This window comes from Caenorhabditis elegans, chromosome V (assembly GCF_000002985.6).
Source record: "Caenorhabditis elegans chromosome V".
In the NCBI taxonomy this organism is placed as follows: Eukaryota; Metazoa; Nematoda; class Chromadorea; order Rhabditida; family Rhabditidae; genus Caenorhabditis; species Caenorhabditis elegans.
The window spans coordinates 9,976,743-10,000,000 of NC_003283.11; the positions used below are offsets into that span (position 1 = coordinate 9,976,743).

Consider the following 23,258-nt stretch of genomic DNA (forward strand, 5'->3'; position numbering starts at 1 on the left):
ATTTTAGTTTTGTTTCAAAACAGACTATGAAAGGTTATTTTTTCACTTAGATTTTGGCAATATACTACGTCATTTAGTCAAAAAAGGTTTTGCAAAAGACAAGAAGAAACGGAAGAAACGAAAAATTTGTGTGTCAACAAGTGGAAACTTGATATTTTGGATATTTGGACCGGTAGTTTGGGTTTCAGCCGAAACACGAAATACTGAATCTAAGAATATATTGATTTTCAGATTATCCATTCCATTCGTTTCTTCCATCTTCAAAAAGGTGCCTAACCCATGAAATCTACCCATCAATCTGCCCTGTCTCTCCTTTTCCGCTATTACTCCTAGGCTTTCTATGCATATAAAATACGAAGAGTCATGCCTAAAAAAGAATGGAAGGGTTTGGAAAGAAAATATGGAAAATAAAATGAAAGTGGAGACGATTTTGAATGTCAAGACTCTTCTTCTACTTTTTCTTTTGAGTGCTTATGTATGAGATAAGTGATTTTTTAATATTTCACGAGTCTATTCTCTAATTGTAAGCCCCCAATTGCATGACTATTTATTAAAATGGTGCAAATAATATTGTTTTCTAAATCCATAAAAGTAGAATCCATTCTTCGAAAACTACACCGATTGGTAGTACTAGCACATTCAATTATAGATACGACGGGAGGAAAAGCGAGAGGCCTGAAAGGGAAGGAGAAATTGCGAATTAACTGAATTTTTCCTTTTTTTCTCAATCTGATTTTGACGGGAAAGAATATTCACAAATTGAACAAAATAAAGATCAGAATTTGCAGACTTGAAAAATCTTTTGAAAAAATTATCTATAACTTTTTCGTGTAATAGAGAAGTACGGTAAGCGTGAGACCCTTGGTTGACTTTAGCAGTTGTATCCCACTTGATCAAAAATATCAGTAGTAAATTTACAAAAGCTATAATGGAAAATCATCGAATACGCATTTTTCAGTAGGTAAGGATTCGTTAAAATGAAATACGATCTAATATATAATATCAATGTTCTGTTTCGAAATTTGAATTAGCTGTTGGCATTTTAAAAGAATCAAATGTATTGATATCTGTTGATGTAGCATGTTATTGGAACCTAGGTCGGTAATTTTTTGAAACAGTGACCTAAGTTACACTTTTCAAGAACAATGCTTTCTTAACTTCATTTCGCCATACAAATGTTCACTTTGCGTAAATAGTCAAACTCAAGCGGTATGTCCTCTAACAGAATGTAACTTTTTTGGTCTAAAAAGTGTGTCATATAATCAAAAGCTGATATGTTCTAATCTTCTACTTAATCTTTAGCCTGAAAGATATAAGCATGTGTAACGTAAGTCAATGTTGCAGTTTTTGAAGGAATATTCAAAAAACAGGTGGAATTTAGAAGCTCTTTTAGCATATGAAAAGTTATTGGTTCGAGTACTTTTGCACCAGGGGTGTGCGGCAAATCTCAAAATTTGCCGAGCTCGGCAAATTCGGCAAATCTACTTTTTTGAAATTTGCCGTGCTCGGCAAATTCGGCAAATTTGCCGAGCTCGGCAAACGGCAAATTCGGCAAATTCGGCAAATTTGCCGCACACCCCTGTTTTGCACCCTTACTAATAATTAATGATGGGAAAACTGAAAAACTCCATACTTCCATATTCTGAATGTGTCTATAAAAATTGCTAATAAGTCTATAACAAAAAAGAGAACGAGACATAAACACAGAAAGTTTGCAAAAATGAGCATACGAGTCTACTTCTTGTGCTCGGGGGGCTCCAAGCAAAAGCTCTCCCAGAAGACGTTTGTCTTCTCCTTTCGTCCTCGTTTTCTTTCCCCCTTCTTCTTCGTTTTCTCAAAGAGGAGGCGAATAGAGCGAGGAATAAGCGAAACGACGACTGCTGAGGACTATGTGCTCTGTCAGAATCGATAGAGAAACGGGAGAAAAAGAAGGGAAATGCCGCGGCGTCAGGGACGTGGAGAAGACGTATTACGAATTGCCGGGGTCCCTCTTTGTCGATTCTGTGCACTATGCACTCCTTCCGCTTTGGTGAACATTACGAACAATTCTTGAAACCGTTTTTTTTCTTTTTAGGAACAGTATAAAAATAGGAATCGAACAACAAATTGGGCAAAATGGGGGATCTATCGGAACGAAATAACAAGATCCTCAACATGTGGGGAAACAACTGAGGAAAGATCGAGAGGAATGAGATAAGTTGTAGAAGAAGAAAAATAATTTTAAAAAACAAGAAATGAATTGGCGAAAAATCAAAATTGGAAAACCGAGTCGTTGTGCGGATATGAATGGATATCACTTCTTATTTTTAGGTTGTCGCATCTCTTCTTCGGCCTTTTTCAACGACTCCCCACGATCCATGAACAATTTGGTACAACGGTCCACGTCCTCTACCTGAATAGCGATTTATTTAATACATGAACTACAACATTCTGCAACTTACTTCAATGACCTCTCTTCCACACGTTTGAGCACAAAGACGAGCTGGAGCAATCAATTGTAACGCATATCTCAATGATTTTTCAGCTCCAACTTTACTTAGAAGATCAAATGCTTTTTCTTCGAATTGAACATTTTCAGCTTCGGTACGATGAACGAGAATCTTCCGGATGTCTTCTTCGTTATACTTCATCGTTGGAATAATCATCAGCCGATCGAGCATTTCTGGAGGAATTCCATGTGGTGCCTTATCGCCGAGTCCACGAACTGTTGTGGTTCCACGGTTAGTTGCAAAAACCACGACGGGTGCCATTGGGGACTCGAGCGCGCGATAGAGATAGGTAAAACATTCTACGTCAAGCATATGAACCTCGTCGATGAAAAGAACACCAGGCATTAGTTCAGCCACTCCACTTTCAATGTATTCGTTGACTACTTTGTTGATTTCAGAACGAAGACGATCTAAAAGACAGAATAAAAATTGAAAGGTTCGAGTTTTAATGTTTATCAATCACTCACCAGTAACTTCAGTTTTCTTTGGAGTCATCAGCTGTGAAACAATGTTACTAACATCTCCTTGACGTCCTTGTGGACGGGCATTTGCGATATCCAGATCATGCAAAGACACGTTTTGAACAATATCTTTAGACTTTCTAACATCTCCTTTCGGCATTGGCACAAACTCGTCAGCCTCGAGGTCAAACTCAGATGCATATACATCACACCGTCCAACTCGTTTAACGATTCCTGAGTTCGCTTCAATATAGATGACATCACCAACTTCTACTCGTTGCTTCAAAATCGAGTCATAGATGCTTGGATCCAATTTCAGTTGCTTGCTTCCTTTTGCTGTTTTCAAAGAAAGGACAAGATGAGAGATGGTTTTTCCCATTCCGGAATTATCTGAAGCTTCGACGGGGCTCAACTCTGTAACTTCTCCCTCGTACACATCTTTGGTTTCCTTAACACGCAGACCAATAGCTCTTCTGAAACTTCTCATGAGCACTTCCGTTTTCTTTACTTCATTGGAAAAGACCTCGCTTGCAACAAGTGGCACAAATGGAACGCCGTCACCCAACTCCTGTGACATTGCAAGCGCGATTGCAGTTTTTCCAGTGGCGGGTGGTCCAGCAATCAATACAGCTCGTCCGGCCATACACTTCAATCGAATCATATCAACTACAATTGATGCAGCTGTTCTGGCGGGTGCTTGGCCAACGAATCCAGCAGCCTGTAGAAATAATATTTTATTTAGCATAGGCTTTATTTCATAAGTAGTTATTGAAATTGGACAATTGAAAAAGAAACCTCATAGTGAGCTTCTTGTGTTTCTGTGTCAATTCCGAGTCCCTTGACGTGACTGTGAGCCGCAATGCGTTTAATTTGCTTTGGAGTTGGTTTTACCTGAAAAATTCGATTTAAAATACTAGGTTTTTCAAAAATTAGCTCACTTCTTCGATTGGTGCAAGTCTTGAAGAAGAAGTACCAGATATTGCCTCATCGACTTCCATATCCATTATTTTACGAAAGCGTCAGCGTGAAAATAGAATGAAAAATAGAAATTTAGGGAAAGAAAATAAAATTCGAAAATGTGTGCAGCCATCTCATTTTACGCACAAATGCAGACAAACAGCAATGGAAGGAGACCCGAAGAACTCGGGGGATGTCCAACTGGGGGGATTACCAACTCGGGGGATTGGCCCCGCCCACAGAACCGTGGCTTGCATTACGCCCATTTCTGCAACTGCCGCACGGTTTTAAAACTGTATTTTTCTCAATAGAGCGAGAATTAACAAGAAAAAATAATTTTAAAACCGTGCGGCAGTTGCAGAAATGGGCGTATTGCAAGCCACGGTTCTGTGGGCGGGGCCAATCCCCCGAGTTGGTAATCCCCCCAGTTGGACATCCCCCGAGTTCTTCGGGTCTCAATGGAAGGGAAAGAGGAAAAAGAGATAATATTCTTATTTGAAGTAAATGTCAAATATAAGCCGAGAGTAACTTTTCTAAATAAAATGAATTTGCGAAAGTTGTATAATCACCAATAGAGATCCCAAGAAATTAAAAATGGCATTCCATTCGGGAACCTGTTAATGTAAAATAGCAATGTACCTTTAAAGTACGGTAGCACAACTTTGAGACAATTATCTGGAATTTGTCCCAAATCCTGCTCCCTCGACAATCCTTCGAAATCGAATATTCTGTCTCAGTTATTTTTGGAACAATGGCTGCGCTTTTTGAAGAGAATGATTCTTATTCGGTGAGTTTCTGGATTAACAAGAATAAAGTATAATTCAAGAATTTTAGGATTCCGAAAATGAAGAAGATTTTAGCGGCTTTTTGAGTGAAATCGAAGAAAATGAAAACGAGGATGAATTTGAAAACGACGATGAGTTTGAAGACGATGATGAGCTTGAAAATGTGGATGAACTTGAAGATGACGAATTATCCTCTGAAGAAGTGGACATCCCTTCCGAAAATGAAGTAATTGTCGAGCTTCACGATGGTCAAGGTGAGCAGTTTTATAGTTTTTTGCTCTTTTTCTGTAACAAAATATTTTCCAGCCGAAGTGGAGGAATCACTTCTTGATGCTCTTCTTGGAAAAGCATTGGCAGGAGATCAGATGAATTCTCGAATTGAAGGACTCTTCGAAGACTTGGACTCTTCAGTTGAACCTGATATCATCGATCGCAGCGAGTTAGAGGATGTGGACAGTGGTATTAGTGTTGGAGCTGTTAGTTCTTCCTCTGCAGAAACTCAAGCTTCTGATGCGAAATGCAAAAATAAGGATGCTTTCGACATGTCTTCACTTAAGAAGTATATGCAGTACATCACCGAAGAAGAGCATGCCGTATCAGTAGAAGATATTCCAGATTTTGCTTCCAAAAAGTAGGTCTTGAAGCTTTTCTGAATATTTTCTATTTCAACTCTTCATCCTTCCAGAAATGTGTATGGAACCAGCTTCAACGTTCGCAACGGAATCATGTCTCGTCCACCTCGTTTCGAATTTGCTCGTCACGATCAACGCTGGATCGATTCATGTGTATCCATGGCATACGAGAAAGACAAGACATTGAAAGAATTGATCACACTGGGAAAGTTGACAACAACTGTCAAGGCTGGAGCCAAAATTGAATTCAGAACCAAATTCACGGATGTTCATATTCGAAGTGCGGATGAAATTAACTTGATGGAGACACATGACATCCAACAGATAATCCGTGATGCATTGAATTCAAAGCGTCTCGCCGTGGTTCTCTTTGGTATTGGGAAAGACGGAAAAGTTACTGGATGCCACATGGGTCCTGGTCAACAAGATAATCTGCGTCTTGCTCTGGATACTGCTGTTCAAACCGAGTTTGCACCTCCAATTGAGAATATTCTCGACGTAGTTGACATGAACTTCGTTCCAGTTGAAGAAATGGATGAGACGTTTCTGATTGTCATTCGAGTGAAACAACTCCGTAATCAAGTCTATCGTTTAGAATCATCTGTTTGAAGTTGTTAATCTTCTGTTTTTGTTTTGTTCGTTGTTTCGCTTAATATCGCCTCCATTATATCTGTATCATGAAGTTTTGTACCAATTTCTGATTGTTGTTTAACGATATTCGTAGTATTCCTGCATGTGATTTGCTATTTTTATTTTTGAACGGTCGGTTAATTTTGAACAAAACAAGCAATTTGATTCCAGATAAATCAGATCATGTCTCGAAAATGCACAATTCGCTACGGAACCTCAATAATGCCAAGTTTTGCGAAGCTCATAGATGTTGCTCCTCCAACGGAAGCGGAATTTAATAATCCGTGCCTATTTCCCGAGAAACGAATTGCTGAGAATTCTGAGACTTCAACTCTCCGACGACCTTTTCTTTCAGCAATCCTTTCTGCGATCAGTGACCAAAAAGCATTATATTTGTGGCAGAAAGCAAAAATTGACGAAATGGGATTGAGTGCATTCAAATCAAGTATGACGGAAAGAATGTCACTGGGAACCAAAACTCATACAAAAGTTGAAGAGATGCTAAAATTAGGACACCACGAGTCAAAATTGAATAATCTTGTAATTATTGAATGCATTAAAAACACTGCAAAAATATTTATCTGGTCAATTTTCAGATCGATAATGAGAAAAATGCTGCTATCAGAAATTTCATGAAAAGTGCAATGCCCGTTATTCTGGAAATACAGGATCCGCAGAATGCAATTTGTGAGAAGAAAGTCAGGCATCCAACATTGGCGTATCAAGGAAGATTTGATGCAGTTGTCAAGTACAAGTTGGTGACGCGGACGTTTTCAAGTTTTGATTCACATATCAGCTGATTTCAGAGATTATTGGAACATATTAGATTGGAAAACTACTCCGGCACGATCCTCGTTCAGCACACAGCGCGAGGATAGTTTATCCTACACAAGCTATGTCCGTCAACTGGCTGCATACGCTTCTGCGTTTAATCATGATGTTAGATTTGAAAATCTACCTTTTGTAAGATGATGCTAGTTTTACGCTGAAAAAATTTTAATTGTAGGTGAAGCAAGGAATATTGGTTAGTCTGAAAGAAGATGGGTCACCTGCTGAAGTTTATCAAATATCTGAAGATGAAATGATGAGGACATTAGAAGAAGTCACAGAGAAACTGAATGAATTCTGGTGCAAAGTGACATCCGCCAATCAAGTTAATATTGATTTGGCGTATAAGCCCCCAAAATAATTGGAAAATGTGATGTTTTTCTATAAATAAATATTCTCACAACTCTTTTTCATGTTTTATATAATACAAAATGCACATCAAGCAGAAAAATTTCAACATAAAGTTTACACCAGAAGTGAATTTAGGGATGAAGAGGAACCAAATTACGTAAATACAAAAGTATCGAAACATGATAGATTTAACACTTCGAGCACAGGCCCTTGGCTTCGGTGAGAAGCTCTTTCTCGTTATCGTTGGTAGGGGTGATTTTGAGAGCCTGCTCAAAGAATGGCTTGGCAGCAGCCTTGTCTCCCTTTTGATGAAGAGCTTTTCCGAGGTAAACCGTGTTTTCAATCCAGTCTGGATTGATTTCATGAGCTGCTTGGAAGTCGGCGATAGCCTCCTCGACAGTGGCAGTTGGTGGCTCAGAGTACAGAAGTGCAGCAGCTTTGCGTTCAAACCACGAAAGATTGGCTACTGAAAGAGCCCAACGACCACGCAGATGAAGAAGAGCATCTTCCTTTGGCTGGATAGAGATGGCACGATCGAGATATTCCTTACAGTGTTTTCCCTCCTCAATCTTTTCCTTGGTTCCAAGGTACTCGGTGACCTTTCCCGACATCAATGCAGCCCAGCGAGCAGCCAAGAAGTTGTTGGAATCGGTGTTCCAGGCTTCGGTAGCGTACTTCTTTCCTTCAACGATGATGTCCTTTCTCTTGTCCTTCTCAACACGATTTCCAATTTCGTTACAGAATTTGGCCAAGCGCCAAAGAACATCAATGGACTTCTCTCCAGCATCGTATCTCTGCAAATTTAAAATTATATTTTATTGTTTAAATATATAAATGAACAGTCTACCTTCTTTAAAGCATCATACCCCTCCTGGACGCGGTCTGTTCCGAAAAGAGCATCAAGATCTTCGAAGGACATTGTTTTTGAATGAGCGGTGGTCTGAAATCAAATAACTTTTCGTTAAAAAGAGAACTTAAATATTTCTTATCATTTTGAATTGCCAGCAATCAGGCAAAGCTAAGGCATTTCGGAGGAAAGAAAATGAAAGAAGAAAAAAGAGAGCAAATTCGTATCAAAAATGGGAAGACAACAGAAGACGAGAACAGCAGTTTTGTGTATACTGATTCACGAGCGCTACGCGAGAAAGAAGAGAGTGACGGCTGTCAGAGGAAATAGGCAGTTAGAGATGTTCTTTATAGGCTACACACAAACAAAAAATGTTTGGAAGCACAGAATTCGTTCGAGAATATTCAAATGAATCATAGAAAATATATGTAAAAGTTAAAGAATATAAACTTGATATCGCTTTGCTAAAGATAACTTTGAAATGTTCAAATCTAAAAGTTTTACAGATATTTTCTGGCAACAAAAGATGGGAACAAAGTATAAGGTCCAGCATATTCTAGGGTTTTTTTCGAGAGAAGAAAGTCGGAAAAAGAAGACAAAAATACTCCAACTGACCTGCGATAAGGATCTGCTGAGCGATTTTGAGTCACCAAATGCGCGGTCGTCAGTGTACCTGCAAAAACGATTGAAAATTTTGTTGGTCAAAAAAAACAAGATTTTGATCTACCATGGTGGGTGAGTCATCGAAAAATATAAGTCTAGATGTTTTTTACCTGGCATCACAAATCGACAGAAATTGAATAATTATTAGTGACAAGATAATAATAGAATTCATTGTTGAAACAGAACTCAAGAGAAATGCAGACGTTTTCTCTCTCCCAAAAATCTTGTCTCACAAAGTGTAAAGAAGTTTCTTGGGAGCTCACGAGAACAGATTATCAGATGTAAAGGGTGACATCGGGCAAGAGTTGACGTCATTATTTATAGAGATCTATCTTATCTTTTCAATTTATGATTGTGGAGATTTTTAATCTTATCATTCTGATTTCTGGATCTATTATTGACATCTTTGGCAGCAAATGATTACCAATCTTCTTCGGCGTCTCCATACTCTGAATCTGAAGTAATCGAAGTCCAGCTTCTGGTCCTTGACATTTGTTTGTAGGTAGAAGGACGGCTATTACTCGCTTCTGAAAAATATATAATTTATATTTCTACTTTTTTTCAATTACCTAATTTGAAAGATACAGTCTTGAGAGCTCCACTACTCAAAGAAGTTCGAAGTGCGCGTTGACTTTTGATTTCATCGTACATGGTTTTCAGCAGAGTTTCGAGATCGTCAACTTTGGCACTAAAATTATTTTTTCTGAAACAACTTTCGTACTTCATTTTGATACCCTAGAACCTCGGTCATCATCTGAAGTCGTTCGATTTCGACGATATTTCGGTCATCTTTTCTTGCATAGTATAGAAATATACCTACAGCCGCACCTGTGGCTGCTGTTATTCCCACATATTTCCATACAGTTTCAGAACTTGTAGACGGCGTAGTCATCTGTTAAGCTTAGAAAATACCAATGGCTCACTGATTTAGAAGTATAAAGATTCAGGCAAGAACCGGACCGTTATGACACGTGACAAATTTTATAGACAACTGGAGTGTAAGAGATGGAAAAAGAAAAGAAGAAAAGCAAAGTGACATCGGGGAGGAAGTTTATTGAACGTAATAAAATATCAAAGGATCACTGAAATATCAGCTGGACAAATTCAAACAAAACAAATGAAAACAGTAATTAATTTTAGATAGATTAGATCTAATTACCCAATTTAGCTTTTTTCACTGGATTCTCTTCTCCTATTTCGAGAGCTTTCCGTGCCATGGCAATTGCTCCTTCACGAGTCAGATTTCCTCCAATGAATCCGGAAATGTGGACAAAGACTCCGCCTGGGATTCCACTTTCCTTCGAAAGATCGTCATCACGGAGACCACGCCAAGCAGCTGGAAGTGGCATGCGATTCTCGAATGATGACATTTTGTCGACTGGGATTGCTTGAACGCGCCACGAAGCATTGGTAGAATCTAGAAAACAGATAATAATTATTGAATTTTAAAAAATTAAATAATTTCTAACCCGAGAACAGAATGTAAGTGATATTATCGTCGGCAATATTCTTCTCTACTTCAATGTCGAAAAAGTGTTCTTTCCACGGGCATCCACCGTTCTCGATAAGAATGATCCTTCCAGATGCATCAATTTCAAATCGTTTATCCACAGCAGCTTCGATGATCTCTCTAGCTGGCCACCAAACATTTGCCAAGTACTTCACTGATCGTGAAAACTCTTCACCGATGAATTGCATTGCTTGTTGGAATCGTTCATCAGCATCATTCTCAGGTTCATTCCAATGGGAATTGAATTGACCAGTACGCGATGAAAGATTTCCTGATGAATGATATCTTGGAACTCCGTCGTATTGAGAAATCCCGTTATCAATGGCGTCGATTGATTCAACGAATTGCTCGTAGAGACGATGATAGAATAGATCAATCATCGAGGATGACACATTTCCACCAAGGATCTGAAGTTAATAGTTTCAAAACAACCTTTTGATTATTGAAAGTTACCTGATTGATGACTTCTCTCCCGTAGTGAGCGTAAACTAATCCTGCAGAGCTTAGTTTTGTATCAAAGTTAAGCTTCTCTAGAGTACGCATGGTATCAGTGAATCCACGTTGATGATGATCGTATCGTTGTTTTGAATGATCAAAGATTCCACCGACATCGACGATAATATCACACTTCTCCAGTTGAGCAGCGTCACGGGTTCTGAAATTACAGATTTCAGAACTCAGCTATAAAATAAATCCTAATAAAAAAGTGGGTCATTTCGCAAACTTGATAAACATGAAAAATCGAATTACCTTAAAATCGAATGATCCTTGAATTGTGGCAATTGTTTCAGCATGAAACAAGCAAAAGCCTCATCGCAATGGAATTTTCCGGAGTGAGTACCAATGAGCGATGTCATCTTGTGACCGAACTGTCCAAGAAGTCGTGAAATCACCTGCAGAGAGAAAACATTTTAAAAATCAAATTACCTATCTTTATGAAACCGTTATCAATAAGTAGTTTAAGATATGATGCTCACGTTCAAAACGAAATTTAGAGGTAATAAATAATAAACACAGAATAAATTTCAAGTAATTTATGAAAACGTTAGTCATGGAATGAATTTTTGAAACCGGGCTTTAAAAAAAAGTAAGTACAATATCTACAATTGAAAAATTTGATTGAAACGGGCGACACTTTTGCAAAATGTTATGCGAACGACATTCCAGGGTACTTCACGTTAGTTTGGAGAAAATGTTCCATTTCGTGTCGAGTCCGTGGCTGTGCATAGTCACCGATGTAATGTTCCTTGTAAGTTCGATAAAGCTCTTTCGCTTTTTCACATGATAAATGAGCATAATGAACCGGAACAGGCAACGAGATGGGTTTTCGACATCTAGCAGAGAGAAAAGCAAGTCCGTAGGTCATTTTCTGAAACATTTTTTTATAATAACTATATGCGGATTACAAAATCCTAAAATCGCTAACTGCTATTCAAAACGCTTACATAGACTTCATCTTGGCTCATTCCTTTATCGTCATACATAACAGTGTAATGTCCTGGACGAGATGTACCAAGGACACCATGATGAGATGCCAAGAAAAAATCGAATTTGTATTTCGAAACGATAAGTTTATCCACAGTTGTTCCGGATGATGGGTTCACAATTCCAGTTTCTTTGCTTTCTTTCATATCCTCCTCCCATTGTTTAACAGCAGCAACAGCGACATCTGTTTCAGCAGGAGTAAGATCTTTATTGACCACTGGCTTATCTTTTTCCATTCTTCGAAGCAATCGTGTATTGTGTCTTTTCTGAATCACAATGAACGTGTACTTCGGCTCTGGATCTTCTCCATCCCGTTCCGACATGAATTGTTTTACTTCGCTTTTTAAAGATCGAAGCTCATCATGACTAACACGTAGCATCTCCGAATCGCTAACTCCGTCTCGATAGACTACAATATGCGCTGGTGCTCGATTGTCGTTGTTCTGAAAGTTTACAAAAAAATTAAAAATCCCAGAGATCTTTTAAATACTCAAGACAACTCACTTCTGCGAATTCTCTGAGCAATTTCACGAACTTTGCTTCCAAAATATCTGTTCTTTCCCGTCCATGAGCCACTGCACGCTCACCGGGACGACATTCTTCTTGAGTCACAATCATATTTCGATAGATAGTTCCACCTGGATTGATACTCGCTACTACAGCCGCTATAGAATAATCAATTCCACTGTAGGAGGTTGGATGAGTTACATCAATTCCAACATACATAGTTAATGGCATTGTTTTCCGTCTTTCTTTTTCTTCTGGTGATATTTCTGCAATTTCTGACCAGTCAAGCTCCTGGTTAATACCTCCTAATTTCGCGTTGATTTTCAATGCAATTTGATAGAAAATTCGTTTTGATCCTTTCTCGTGCCTTAGTGATGCCAAAGCTTTTGTGACTGTTTCAGAAGTAATATGCTGATTAGCTACACCGATGGTGTGATCGCAATAATGTTTCACAAAACCGTAAGCATTCAGTTGTCGTTTGGAAATGATAATGAACATTAAGACTTTTTGTTCTTTATCGGGAAGACGTTCAAACATATTCTTCGCTTCTGTTGCGGCTATTTCAAATCTACCGATTCCGGTATTTAGTGTACAATTTTTGTAGAACTGTAAATATGATATTTAAAAACTTTCAATTTTCTGAAACTTACGGCATATTCATTTTTCGTCGCGTCGTACATAATAGATTGCGCTCCTCTGTTTTCATTGGCACCAATTCGTATTCCACGGAACTTGCAACCACCAATTAGTTCGGTGTAGAACTTACTGAAAATATTTCGGAATAATCTACGTAGAAAACACTTACACAACGTCGTTCTCTTCTAAGCATGGATTTCCCGCTGTTTCGTTGACTACAAAAACAGCACAGCAAAGTTCTTTTTCGGGAACCACATTCAATTGTTTTTCTTGAAATCCACGAATCACTGGTGTCATTTTAATTTGTTCATTTACACTATTCACAAGCATTGGCTCTTTCAAAACCTTTCCTGGACATTCGATCATCTGAAGTTTGGAGCATAATCCAAATCTTTCAACAAAATTTAGCTCTTCAGAAGAGAAATCCAATTCTTTCAGCATTTTTAGGGTATTTTCTTTGTAGTCGTGAGGTTTTCGTGTAGCTCGCTTTAGAAACTTGTCTTGCATCACCAGATCAATTCGATTCTTGTATCTTTGTGGCTTCTCATGAACTTCAAGATGTTCCATTGGTACAGCGTATTCTTTTGCTCCACTTTTAACTTTGACTAGTGGTAGGTGGGGAAACTCAATGAACTTTTTGTTTTCCTCATAGATTTTGAACAATGTAGTATCGTACTTTTTTGCATTTCTTCCTCTGTCCGATTTACCAGTGACTTTATAAACAAGAGAGTTTTCCTCGCACAAATCTAGAAATGTCAGATGTCGTTCTGTCAATCTCGACCTGAAAATCAATTTGTATATTAATTGTTTGAATAATTTAAACTAACATTTCGTTATCCCAAACTTCTGCGCATTTCAGCTTCAAATTTTCCAATAATTGTCGAATTCTTGGCCGCGCGGCTTGTCTGATTGTCATTTTTCCCGCCATCAGTTTTGTTTTAAGATCTTTTCGTACATCATCGTTACACGACTGGGGGTCGACAATTAGGAGAAGATAATCCAGAAGAGACATTTTCGGTGCATTGTAGAATAGTTTATCGACAACTTCAACAAAAATCACATGATTTTTTATCGCAGTTTCTCAAACTTACTTGCAAAATTGAGCACAGGTTCACCATCGAACAATTCTTTGATTCCAATGTAAATTCCAAACCATGCTTCGATTCTTGGTGCTACTTCTAATGATTGTTCGAATCTGTTTGGATCGTGAAACGATTCAGGAACTCGCAGAATTGAATTATTATCGTACACAAAATTTTTCGCGAATTGTCTTAAAATATATAAATGAGTTGAGGTGATTATTATTATTATTATTGCAACTCACACTTTAATCTCCTCGTTCACAAAAGGCGCGTAGCGAACTTTCTGGGTCATAACATTCTGAAAGCTAATTTTGTTTGTTATAATGCGTGTTTTTCATAAACCTTCAGGAATTTGTAACTCCGATTCGCTTCTTCGTCTTTTTCCGGATTTTCTCGACTAAAGTTCAGGTGAAATTTTTTACGATAGGTAAGTATCATTGTGTATAAGATTTTTTTCTCCAAATCCTTTTCATCTTTTTTCTCCGAATCCTTTTTTACTACTTTCTCCGAAACCAGCATTTTTGATGTGACAGTGTTCAGTCGACAAACACTATAAACAGTGTCCTTTTCATCAAAAACATAGTCTTCGAGAATAAAATCTGTCTGCTTCTTCTCATGCCGAAGATGTTGCCAGAAGAGTTTTGCACGATCGGGACTGAAAAATAAAATTAGTTTTGACTAATTTACAAGCACTTACATTGGAATTTCTGTCTTTTTTGGGAAAGGTTTTCCTGGTTTTCTATTCAATACTTCCTTTGTCATTTTCACTTCATACTCGTAGTATTCCCGATCGTAAATTTTGCTGGAGAACTTGAACCAATTTACCAAAAGAAGTACTTTCTTCTCATAGAATTTGCCGTCGCATTTACCAGTGGGCCTCGCAAGCCATTTCATCTCCTATAATATTAATATCAAACTTATATATCTTATAGCTGCTAATAATTGATCATACCGGATCGAGAGAATGACGATAAAATCCTTTTTCCAATTCGGGAAAATTCGAGGACATGTTTCATCACTTTGTGGCTGTTGATTATCTAGAAATTACCAATAAACAACGTTTATGATTAAAAAAGAAGTATATTTGATAATTGAAGATAGAAAAAGTTAAGTTTTAATCTCTAATTAAGTTGAACAGTGTTACAAGGCATTTTTAAGCGAGAAAAAATGTTTTTTGAAAATATTTTTAGCATGAGGAATGTCGTCATTTGCGCTGTTTCCTCCGCAATACTTCGTCCCCGTGTTTGCAGAACCACTCTTTCCAATTTATTTATTTTTTATTTCCCTTCAAGAAATTTTTTATGGCGTTTCCTTTTGATATTTTACATTTGGAAATTATCCGTTCAACTTTGGAAAGTGAAAAAGATCGATGTGAAGCAAAGGAAAAGTTTGGAACAGTGAGTTTTTCTTGATTTCTGAGTTTCAATTTATTTTATTGGAAATCACTTTTCAGATTATCGATAACTTGAATGGTCCAGCTGATATTGAAAAGTACGAAAGCTTAGTTCAAAAAGCTTTTCTTCACGTAAGTTAAATGTTAGAATACGTCTTCCAATGTGTGTTCTTCAGGCAAATGCAGAGACTAAACTTGAGTCGATCGGATTCAGAGTTGGAAGGCAGCTCGTGGAAAAAGTATCAAAAGAGTCTCCGAAATTGGTCACTGAGTTAGAAGTAAGAATTTTGTGACAAGTTTTATCCGGTTGTAATTTAAAAAAATCAGATTGTAAAGTTCATTTGCAAGGATTTCTGGTCATCAGTGTTTGGCAAGCAAGTCGATAATCTCCGCACAAATCATCAGGTATATTATTTTTCAAACGATTTTATTTCCAAAACTTATATCTTTCAGGGTGTCTATGTTGTTCAAGATGGAAGATTTACAACGCTGCGAAGTTTTCCCGAAGGTGATCAATACGTGAAAGAAAGTGGATATTTCCTTGCTTTTCCATGTGGTTTACTTCGCGGAGCCCTTGCTGGTCTTAATATTAGAGTGAGTTCTTTCTTTTTTTGCGTAATCTACGTTTGTTCGTTTCAGGCAATTGTAACTCCAACAATCGAAAGTGTACCTTCTGTGAAGTTTCATATTCAAGTTCAACCAAAATAGTATTTTTCACATGTCAATTAATTTATGGATTTTTGTATATAGTTTATTTAATTTTTGAGAATAAATAAAGAACACCGGTAACCTTGATGACATCGAAGTAATAGAAATAGAAGAAAACATTATAATTGAAAAAGTTCATATATTCCCACCGAAGACTATATTTTGGTTACAGGAAACCAAAAACCTAGTTTTGCATTTTTGGAAATTTGGTGGAGCAAGTTCGGCTCCAATAAAGGCTGCAGCCGGTCCCATTCCAATGCTAAATACAAAAGTGAATAAAAAGAATAATTTTATAACGAAAACAAGTAGTTACACAGTCGCGATTCTTTGCGTCAAAAACACAAGCGGGCGTGCTCCTTCAAAGGTTACTGTAAGTTAAAACTCGTGGAATTTTCATCGACTTTTCATAGTTCTTCTCACGATTTGTTATTATCAAAATATAAAAACTGTCACCTCAAATTTGACTGCAGCAACGCGCGCGAAATTTTCGCTCTCGATTCCGCATGCCGTAAAAACAGTTGGGACCACGGTCTCGCGGGTGATGACAGAAGCGGGAGAAGAGAAAACGCTAGAAACATCAGTTTTTGCGTTGTATCTTCGCATTTTCTCGTCTCCGGTTTCTGTCACCACCCGCGGGGCCGTGGTTACAGGTGTTTTTACGCCATGCGGAATCGAGAGCAAAAATTTCGCGCGCGTTGCTGCAGTCAAATTTGAGGTGACAGTTTTTATATTTTGATAATAACATTTTGTTTTTGTTGAAATGTATTTTTTCAATAAATAAATATATTTTCAACAAATACTGGAAAAAATGAAAAACTATCCGCAGAAACGAACGTTTGAAATTACAGTACTCTTTGTAGGCGCAAAGGACACGCCTACAAAGATACAAAGAGTACTGTAATTTCAACTAGAAGATTTAAGTTTTTGTATACTACAGTTTACTTATTTTTTTGAGAATATTTAAAGAACACCGGTAACTTTGATGAAATCTAAAGCATAGGAAAAAGTAAAAACCGTGATATTTATCATTGAAGAAGCCCATATATTTCCACCGGAGATTTTCCTTTGGTTTCAGGAAGGTACCTGAAATAATCATAAGGAATTGTTAAACAAGGAATTAAATCTTACATATAAAAATAGGCTGCTGTGATTGTAAGTGGAACAATAAATAACATAAATGCAAATCCGCCAATAGATTCGACTAGTTGGAGATAAATGATTGGACAAATAAAAGATCCGGCAAATCTGAAATTCAAAAATTCAAATATTAATCTAGTGCAAAATGCAGAAACTCACTGTACGGAAGTGCTATAACTCTGCATTTTAGAAATGGTTCCAGGTGGAGCAAGTTCTGCTCCAATGAAGACTGCAGCCGGTCCAATTCCAATGCTAAAAACAAATGTGAATAATACAAATAATGCCAAAAATGGCCAAGCGAGGAATGAATCTTTCGTAGAGTCGTATAAGAATACCAGGGACATCATAAAAATATTTATAAGAGCAAGAACTAAAAGAGATGTGATAAGAAGTGGACGACGGCCAATCTAAATTAAAATGTGATAATAATCCAGTTTAAAAATAATAATTATAGAAACCTTATCCATAGCTATGGCAGCTAGTAGTGCTGAAACTATCGATGCAAAACTGCATAAACTGTTTGCCACTGCGGATCCCTCTGGTGAAAATCCAATTGTTTGTAATAAAAACGTCCCGAAGAATGAGATGGCAACAATACCACTGAAAATTGTATATTCTTGCTATTATGTCGCCTTACAAAATCATTTTATGTCGGGATTTTCCGAATATGACTTTTTAAAAAGTTTTTAGGTGTTACGTTTGAAATTTGACATCTGTAATTTAATTCCGAAGGGAACACTGAAAACCCCAAAAAATGTGTTGGAAAACATAAAAACTGCAAAAAATGGTAGTAAATGGATAAGTTTACCAAACACTCGTGGGTAACAATTACAGGATCTTTTTCTTACCTAAAAGCTACTGAAAAGTTGATAGCAACAGCAAGTGACAATGCTTGTGCACATCCCTTATCCTTCAAAATTTGTCGAAGGCTCTTTTCTTTCACTCCATTATCGATAATTCTCAAATCTTCCATAATTTTCTTGATATGACATGTTTCACCATAATACACTTTTATAGCCGATTCTCCTTCAGAAATCTTTCCGATTGATAGTAAGTATGTAGGACTATCATGGAATGTTGTGATATTTACCAAAATGTGTAGTACACATGGTATTGTTTCAATAAAAAAAATATATTTCCACTGGGTTACTGTTCCTAGTACATATGGGGTTCCAAGAGTTGCTGCTAAGAGGAATGCACAATTTCCGATGAGACCGCTAAGAGAGTTGGTTAAACCACGGAACTTGGCTGCAAATATGGAAAATATTAGTAGTTCAATTTCAAATGATACCTGGACTAATCTCTGTTAAAAATACACCTTGTGCAGATATTCCAATTGCAAATGCAATACCAGAAAGGATTCTCGAAATAGGTAAAAGTTCACATAATCTCAATGAATATGCCAGACCAAATACTGGCGCAGAGAATAATTGTAAAATAGCAGCCAAAAGAAGACTATTTCGTGGCCCAATTGATTGTAATAGGAAAATTGAAATATATGCTCCAATCATGGCTCCAATAAATAAACATCCAGCTAGAGAAGACCATATCAATGAAAGCTGAGATGATGAGAGTTCATATGAATAACGACTGAAAGTGTGGGAAATGAGGAGTTAGGCAATATTTTCCAAAATGTTTTGAATGAGTGACAAGGTATTTTCAAACATAACTTACGCAAAATGAATGTTTCAGTTTTTTCCAAGCCTTATTTAGTTTGATTGGTGTCATTTCAAGAATGAACATTATTAAATGTTTGTTTGAAACAATTCATTGACTGAAGATAACTTCAAAAATAAGTTTTCAATTTTTATTTCCCTACTACTTTGCGAATTCAGACATCTGAGGTTCAAAATTTTTAACATACTTTTGTAAATTATCTACTATGAATTGCTGGAGAATTTCAGATAACGGATTGACTGCCGAGATCAAGTATCCAAAATGAAAACCACCGGCAAACGTAGCAACTACGGACGTTGCAAGAAGACGTGTAGTCAGATGAGGTGGCGTTTCAAGATTCCGTTCCAAGGGTAACACTTTCATTCTGAAAAGTGAAATCTTTGGAACAACTTCAACTGAAGTACTCGCTGTATTGAATAACAATAAAAAACTTAAGAATGGAAAAATTGAAAGAAAAGCATGTGTGTCTGAACGTGGGTATGGTTGAGGAAATGAAGTGGTGAAAATAGTGATATATTGTGTATGTGTATCGTAAGAAGGGCAGAACTTGTTTCGCTGGTTCTCAGTCTATATCAACAAAACCGCTGCAAATGCTGATAATGCCAATAAGAAGATTGAAACATATAAGAGATATGATGGAACGATGTTACGGGAACTTTGAAGTTTCTTGTGCCTTCTGATGCTCTTTAAACCAACCAGATCTTTGATGGTTGTGCTTAAGTTAAAGGAACTTGCGAATTTCACCAAATTGAATAAGGTGTTCTAGATTACTCACTTGTAGTTACACACCTAGTGCAAAATGTACAAGCTTCATTTGAAACATAAACAGTTAGAGAAAAAATCCACAAAATAAGCGTTTCTTTGAATGGCTCAAATTCGATTTTTTTTAAATTCAAATGTTTTGTAGTTTTTATGATTAAAAGTACTTTGCATGATTTTTTCTTTTACTCAATTCTAAACTAATAGTAATAATATTCCATCTATCAAACCGCGAGATCTGGCTGAAGCCAGGAAAGGTACAGCACTTACAAGCGCAGAGAAAAATTTTCAGATGGCGATTTCAGGGGTTCAGAGTTGAGTTCCGCCGCTAAAATTTTTGTGGTGATCTAGGCTAAACATAAGCTTGACATACGTCTCGATTCGAAATCCGGGACTAGATTGACCTACTTTCCTTGTTAGAGTGATCAGAAAATTTGGAACCTACTGTCAGACAGAAGGTTAGAACTGATAACGTAAATCCCCAAAATTTCAAAATAATTTATAAGCTGCGAAAAAATTTATAAATTTTGATCGATCAGTTACAATGAAATATGGAACTTATTCAATTTCTTTCTGTATTTACACTGGTTTGAATTTTACACCCTTTCTCCTTTAAATTAGCATATTAATTGACAATCGACAGTTTCGCAAAACTTGTGTTTTAAAGGTAAAAAACAAATATGTTTTTACGTGTCCTTTTGGTCCTTGTTAAATTCCGAAAAAAATACCGTACTCACACTGTTTATAAAAACTTTATTTATTTTCTAATCATTTTGAATTAAATTTTCTACCAAGAAGCGAGTAGCATAAAACTATGGATAAAACGCTTGACGTTACCAACTTATCTCCCGGCACTCAGGTATTTTTTTTTGTTTTTCGGATATCCTCCTCAATTCCAATCCAATTACAGGTGTACAAGTGGACAATCGACAAGAAAATTGCACAAGGAGATTTCAATTTTATTTACATGTGTAATGGATCCAGCAACATGTCTAATTACAAACAGTTTGCGTTAAAATGTGAAAGTGCACAGAGCCCTTTGCAGGTGGAATATCAAGCTTGAAAAATGTAAAAATTAAGAATCATATTTCAGATGTTGAAAGTGGAGGCGTATGTTTTACAGAAGATTGCTAAACGGGGGTCTCGTCATTTCTGTGACATAGAAGATATTGGAAAGTTTCAAGGAATTCACTACATTGTCATGCATATGATTGGACGAGCATTAGTGGTTTGTTTCTTTTGAAGAGGGTTTACATTAGAACCGTTGCAGTTAAAAATATCAAGAATCTATTGTAGTCTGAATGTAAACTCGAAGTGTTCTTGGCACAGTTTTACGGTTGGGAAAATTCGCAGTTGTTCTTTTTTCCATTTGTTATGACTCAATATTGAAAACTGAGATTTTACAGATGTTCAAAGCTTTTCACTTTTCAGGACTATATGAAAACCTCCGTGACTGGAGCAATCTCAGTCAATTGTGCTCTCAGCGTGGGAGTTTAACTCATTGAAGCACTCGAAGATCTTCACAATTGTGGTTATATTCATCGAGACCTAAAACCTTCAAATATCTGTTTCGGACGGAAAGATCGTAACGAACTTGGAAAGTTGTATCTTTTGAGTTTTGGAATCTCACGACGGTATTTGGATTCTAAGGTAAAAATGCTCAGCGTTCGTAGTTAGTTCTTTATAATAAGTTCAAACAGTGCTATCATGAATTGCGATTTTTTGTTTAAGAACCAAATGCGAAAAGCTCGCAATCAGGTGGAATTTCGTGGAACCGTCCGATATGCTTCGGTAAATTGCCATCAGCTGCAGGAACTTAACAGGAAGGATGATTTAGAATCAGCTCTCTACGTTATTGTTGAAATGATCACTGGACAACTTCCATGGAAAGGTCTTCCAGATGATGCTGCAGTTGCACGAGTTAAACAACAAAGTCGTCAGCCACATGGAATCACTCAATTCATATGAGAGCACCTTGTCCGATGGAAGAACTCCGTGAAGTGATGATTCTAATTGATTCCTACAATTATTTCACAGCTCCCGATTACGCTAATATCTGCAACGTGGGTTCTCAACTGTAAATAATTCTGTTGATTTTCATGATGCTTTTAGATTCTTCGTCGGGCAATGCGCAGAAACCCTCAACCAGAACATCCGTATGATTGGGAACATGGAGGAACTAATTCACTTGGAGATTTTTAACTAAAATTTCTGTCGTTCCCTGAATAAAGAATGTGGCAATTACTATGTTTTCTTTTTTTTTGGAAGTGTTTCCAAATCGTCAAGTTAATTAGAACTGTATATACGGTATTTTCCATATTAGACTTACACCCCACTGCTCTATTGTATATCGATTGTATTTACAATTAGTTGCATCAAAAATATTTTACAAGCCAAAAATTAATAAATCTTTGCACATATTATGTCGATTGACAATTTTTGGCAAAACTGAAGGGAACCGAGATAAGTAGGAAAAGTGAATCAAAGTGAAGCAATGGGTGCAGGTTAAATAGGGAAAATATGGTAGTTTGTAACTTTTGAACAAATGTGAAACTACTTGAAATTTTATTTTCTGTTTAAAAACTGGCGCGGTATCGTACATCTAAAAAATGATAATCTAATTCTCCTTTATAATTTAACACAATTTTATATATATATTTCCATGCATGTGTCATGTATCAATTTGTCGCAAAGCTCTGAAACTCTTTTTTTTCCCACACACCAAAAATGTACTCCATTTGCGTCATTGTGATACCTTTCTTCTCCTTTTTTATAGCTATACGAATACGAAATTTTGTACGGTGTTGATGTAATCGTTCAAAATAATATCAGTTTTTATTCGGGCAATTTGAACTAATTTACGTTTTGATAACATATGATAAATTGCTTAAGGGTATGTTGGTGTCCTTCTACGCGATGTTTGTGGTTTGCAAACGCATCTGAAATATTGATGGCCATGAGTATTTTAGAAACGGCTAACGACCTTTTTTGATTCATCACATATTTTCTTTGTGCATGAAAATTTTATTATTAGAGATGAAAATATTCTGGTAAAATGTGAAAAGTTCCTATAAAAAGCTTAAAAAAATAAAATTGTATTTTTCTTTCTGATAATATTTTCCAATAAGTCTATCATGGAGGTAATAATAAATCAAATTTCCAAGTTACACACTCCCATGATAATTTTACGATATATAATAAAAAAGGGAATAATTTTTTTCCAAAACCTTTTGTGCCATAATTTCAAGTTTTATGATTGTACACATATCTTTTGTAGTGTATATAGTCAGTTTTCTGTGTTTCTGTTCCATTTCTAGCTTCACTTTCATCTGCTTTTTATTTGCTCTTTCTTTTTCTTCAGAGCTCTCCGGGGCTGCCGATTCTGATTGCCTTCTTGCCTGACTTCTCCCTGGCAACCAAGAATATAGGCGGAGTCTATTCCATTCGCTTTCGTTGTTTCGGGATCTTATTTCGCTCAATCTCAATCTCACACCTCTTCATTCGCTCCTTTTTTAATCAATTTCATGGATTGGTTTTTGGCACTAAATTGAAATGTACATAAAAGAGTTCTTGGAAGTAATAATAATAAATTAATATAAAGTGTATGTAATCCTATGTAACATATTTTCTTTACCCACAACCTTCCTTTTTGTACAAAAGTTATTAGAAAATATACATTAATTTACAAAATATATACATATTAACTTATTAAGCATCTAAA

At 36.7% G+C, this 23,258-nt stretch overlaps 8 protein-coding genes, 2 non-coding genes and 2 pseudogenes across 14 annotated transcripts; 4 read left to right on the forward strand and 8 right to left on the reverse strand.

Moving 5' to 3' along the window:
- Positions 1 to 1,763: 1,763 nt before the first annotated feature.
- C27H6.12 lies at positions 1,764 to 1,934 on the reverse strand. Its single transcript, NR_069242.1, has one exon. It is a non-coding gene; the product is annotated as an Unclassified non-coding RNA C27H6.12 (non-coding RNA).
- Positions 1,935 to 2,048: 114 nt separating this feature from the next.
- Positions 2,049 to 4,060, reverse strand: ruvb-1 (RuvB-like 1). Its single transcript, NM_073166.5, has 5 exons — positions 3,889 to 4,060; positions 3,746 to 3,841; positions 2,957 to 3,668; positions 2,442 to 2,899; positions 2,049 to 2,392 (listed from the first exon to the last, which is right to left on the reverse strand). The coding sequence occupies exons 1-5, from the start codon at positions 3,952 to 3,954 to the stop codon at positions 2,294 to 2,296; spliced, it is 1,431 nt and encodes a 476-aa protein (NP_505567.2). The 5' UTR covers positions 3,955 to 4,060; the 3' UTR covers positions 2,049 to 2,293.
- Positions 4,061 to 4,404: 344 nt separating this feature from the next.
- tofu-1 (Schlafen-like protein 1) lies at positions 4,405 to 6,024 on the forward strand. Its single transcript, NM_073167.9, has 4 exons — positions 4,405 to 4,694; positions 4,742 to 4,946; positions 4,999 to 5,323; positions 5,378 to 6,024. Exons 1-4 carry the CDS (start codon positions 4,659 to 4,661, stop codon positions 5,931 to 5,933), a joined length of 1,122 nt encoding a protein of 373 aa, NP_505568.3. The 5' UTR covers positions 4,405 to 4,658; the 3' UTR covers positions 5,934 to 6,024.
- Positions 6,025 to 6,125: 101 nt separating this feature from the next.
- On the forward strand, positions 6,126 to 7,190 carry C27H6.9 (Mitochondrial genome maintenance exonuclease 1). Its single transcript, NM_001129395.2, has 4 exons — positions 6,126 to 6,494; positions 6,551 to 6,708; positions 6,761 to 6,917; positions 6,961 to 7,190. The coding sequence occupies exons 1-4, from the start codon at positions 6,138 to 6,140 to the stop codon at positions 7,141 to 7,143; spliced, it is 855 nt and encodes a 284-aa protein (NP_001122867.1). The 5' UTR covers positions 6,126 to 6,137; the 3' UTR covers positions 7,144 to 7,190.
- Positions 7,177 to 9,535, reverse strand: rmd-2 (TPR_REGION domain-containing protein; the record flags this gene model as incomplete). Of its 3 annotated transcripts, NM_171522.7 has the most annotated exons (6): positions 7,190 to 7,927; positions 7,981 to 8,073; positions 8,596 to 8,653; positions 9,068 to 9,170; positions 9,213 to 9,331; positions 9,378 to 9,535. In NM_171522.7, 6 exons carry the CDS (start codon positions 9,533 to 9,535, stop codon positions 7,322 to 7,324), a joined length of 1,137 nt encoding a protein of 378 aa, NP_741608.2. The 3 variants fall into 3 exon arrangements, with proteins under 3 accessions (NP_741609.1, NP_741608.2, NP_001122866.1); NM_171523.6 differs by lacking the exons at positions 9,068 to 9,170; positions 9,213 to 9,331; positions 9,378 to 9,535 and adding an exon at positions 8,754 to 8,959 and having other exon boundaries at positions 7,177 to 7,927; NM_001129394.5 differs by lacking the exons at positions 8,596 to 8,653; positions 9,068 to 9,170; positions 9,213 to 9,331; positions 9,378 to 9,535 and having other exon boundaries at positions 7,322 to 7,927; positions 7,981 to 8,052.
- A 153-nt stretch (positions 9,536 to 9,688) lies between these two features.
- On the reverse strand, positions 9,689 to 11,046 carry C27H6.8 (MYG1 protein C27H6.8). Its single transcript, NM_171524.5, has 4 exons — positions 10,904 to 11,046; positions 10,607 to 10,808; positions 10,113 to 10,560; positions 9,689 to 10,060 (listed from the first exon to the last, which is right to left on the reverse strand). The coding sequence occupies exons 1-4, from the start codon at positions 11,008 to 11,010 to the stop codon at positions 9,795 to 9,797; spliced, it is 1,023 nt and encodes a 340-aa protein (NP_741610.1). The 5' UTR covers positions 11,011 to 11,046; the 3' UTR covers positions 9,689 to 9,794.
- A 127-nt stretch (positions 11,047 to 11,173) lies between these two features.
- Positions 11,174 to 14,900, reverse strand: rde-1 (Piwi domain-containing protein). The gene is made up of 11 exons (NM_171525.7): positions 14,816 to 14,900; positions 14,561 to 14,760; positions 14,206 to 14,518; positions 14,106 to 14,161; positions 13,873 to 14,051; positions 13,609 to 13,825; positions 12,951 to 13,562; positions 12,796 to 12,910; positions 12,143 to 12,751; positions 11,599 to 12,081; positions 11,174 to 11,522 (listed from the first exon to the last, which is right to left on the reverse strand). The coding sequence occupies exons 1-11, from the start codon at positions 14,870 to 14,872 to the stop codon at positions 11,301 to 11,303; spliced, it is 3,063 nt and encodes a 1,020-aa protein (NP_741611.1). The 5' UTR covers positions 14,873 to 14,900; the 3' UTR covers positions 11,174 to 11,300.
- A 169-nt stretch (positions 14,901 to 15,069) lies between these two features.
- Positions 15,070 to 16,050, forward strand: trpp-6 (Trafficking protein particle complex subunit 6B). Its single transcript, NM_073170.8, has 6 exons — positions 15,070 to 15,260; positions 15,317 to 15,388; positions 15,433 to 15,534; positions 15,584 to 15,661; positions 15,710 to 15,850; positions 15,896 to 16,050. Exons 1-6 carry the CDS (start codon positions 15,165 to 15,167, stop codon positions 15,962 to 15,964), a joined length of 558 nt encoding a protein of 185 aa, NP_505571.1. The 5' UTR covers positions 15,070 to 15,164; the 3' UTR covers positions 15,965 to 16,050.
- A 119-nt stretch (positions 16,051 to 16,169) lies between these two features.
- Positions 16,170 to 16,309, reverse strand: K08H10.11 (annotated as a pseudogene). Its single transcript has one exon. A coding segment is annotated over exon 1 (140 nt).
- Positions 16,310 to 16,887: 578 nt separating this feature from the next.
- Positions 16,888 to 19,149, reverse strand: K08H10.6 (Major facilitator superfamily (MFS) profile domain-containing protein). Its single transcript, NM_073171.4, has 7 exons — positions 18,966 to 19,149; positions 18,393 to 18,691; positions 17,950 to 18,349; positions 17,560 to 17,701; positions 17,261 to 17,508; positions 17,093 to 17,209; positions 16,888 to 17,047 (listed from the first exon to the last, which is right to left on the reverse strand). Exons 1-7 carry the CDS (start codon positions 19,139 to 19,141, stop codon positions 16,990 to 16,992), a joined length of 1,440 nt encoding a protein of 479 aa, NP_505572.1. The 5' UTR covers positions 19,142 to 19,149; the 3' UTR covers positions 16,888 to 16,989.
- On the reverse strand, positions 18,799 to 18,819 carry 21ur-15143. The gene has a single exon (NR_069243.1).
- Positions 19,150 to 20,351: 1,202 nt separating the features above from the next.
- Positions 20,352 to 21,739, forward strand: K08H10.5 (annotated as a pseudogene). The gene is made up of 7 exons: positions 20,352 to 20,396; positions 20,448 to 20,582; positions 20,631 to 20,765; positions 20,969 to 21,171; positions 21,296 to 21,473; positions 21,507 to 21,600; positions 21,650 to 21,739. Coding segments are annotated over exons 1-7 (880 nt in total).
- The last annotated feature ends 1,519 nt before the right edge of the window (positions 21,740 to 23,258 follow it).

Excerpts from the sequence above, each read along its gene's own strand:
- ruvb-1 (NM_073166.5), bottom strand. The coding sequence starts at position 3,954 with ATGGATATGGAAGTCGATGAGGCAATATCTGGTACTTCTTCTTCAAGA. Across the intron at positions 3,842-3,888 it reads GACTTGCACCAATCGAAGAA|GTAAAACCAACTCCAAAGCA; the intron begins GTGAGCTAATTT and ends CGAATTTTTCAG. Across the intron at positions 2,393-2,441 it reads GTGGAAGAGAGGTCATTGAA|GTAGAGGACGTGGACCGTTG; the intron begins GTAAGTTGCAGA and ends ATCGCTATTCAG.
- tofu-1 (NM_073167.9), top strand. The coding sequence starts at position 4,659 with ATGGCTGCGCTTTTTGAAGAGAATGATTCTTATTCG. Across the intron at positions 4,947-4,998 it reads CGAGCTTCACGATGGTCAAG|CCGAAGTGGAGGAATCACTT; the intron begins GTGAGCAGTTTT and ends AATATTTTCCAG. Across the intron at positions 5,324-5,377 it reads CCAGATTTTGCTTCCAAAAA|AAATGTGTATGGAACCAGCT; the intron begins GTAGGTCTTGAA and ends TCATCCTTCCAG.
- C27H6.9 (NM_001129395.2), top strand. The coding sequence starts at position 6,138 with ATGTCTCGAAAATGCACAATTCGCTACGGAACCTCAATAATGCCAAGT. Across the intron at positions 6,495-6,550 it reads AGTCAAAATTGAATAATCTT|ATCGATAATGAGAAAAATGC; the intron begins GTAATTATTGAA and ends GTCAATTTTCAG. Across the intron at positions 6,709-6,760 it reads GATGCAGTTGTCAAGTACAA|AGATTATTGGAACATATTAG; the intron begins GTTGGTGACGCG and ends AGCTGATTTCAG.
- C27H6.8 (NM_171524.5), bottom strand. The coding sequence starts at position 11,010 with ATGACATCGCTCATTGGTACTCACTCCGGAAAATTCCATTGCGATGAG. Across the intron at positions 10,809-10,903 it reads AAGGATCATTCGATTTTAAG|AACCCGTGACGCTGCTCAAC; the intron begins GTAATTCGATTT and ends CTGTAATTTCAG. Across the intron at positions 10,561-10,606 it reads GGAGAGAAGTCATCAATCAG|ATCCTTGGTGGAAATGTGTC; the intron begins GTAACTTTCAAT and ends TATTAACTTCAG.
- rde-1 (NM_171525.7), bottom strand. The coding sequence starts at position 14,872 with ATGTCCTCGAATTTTCCCGAATTGGAAAAAGGATTTTATCGTCATTCT. Across the intron at positions 14,761-14,815 it reads ATCGTCATTCTCTCGATCCG|GAGATGAAATGGCTTGCGAG; the intron begins GTATGATCAATT and ends TTAATATTATAG. Across the intron at positions 11,523-11,598 it reads TGAGCCAAGATGAAGTCTAT|AAAATGACCTACGGACTTGC; the intron begins GTAAGCGTTTTG and ends AAAATGTTTCAG.
- trpp-6 (NM_073170.8), top strand. The coding sequence starts at position 15,165 with ATGGCGTTTCCTTTTGATATTTTACATTTGGAAATTATCCGTTCAACT. Across the intron at positions 15,261-15,316 it reads CAAAGGAAAAGTTTGGAACA|ATTATCGATAACTTGAATGG; the intron begins GTGAGTTTTTCT and ends ATCACTTTTCAG. Across the intron at positions 15,389-15,432 it reads TTCAAAAAGCTTTTCTTCAC|GCAAATGCAGAGACTAAACT; the intron begins GTAAGTTAAATG and ends TGTGTTCTTCAG.
- K08H10.6 (NM_073171.4), bottom strand. The coding sequence starts at position 19,141 with ATGAAAGTGTTACCCTTGGAACGGAATCTTGAAACGCCACCTCATCTG. Across the intron at positions 17,702-17,949 it reads AACTTTTCAGTAGCTTTTAG|TGGTATTGTTGCCATCTCAT; the intron begins GTAAGAAAAAGA and ends TACAATTTTCAG. Across the intron at positions 17,210-17,260 it reads AGTTATAGCACTTCCGTACA|ATTTGCCGGATCTTTTATTT; the intron begins GTGAGTTTCTGC and ends TTTGAATTTCAG.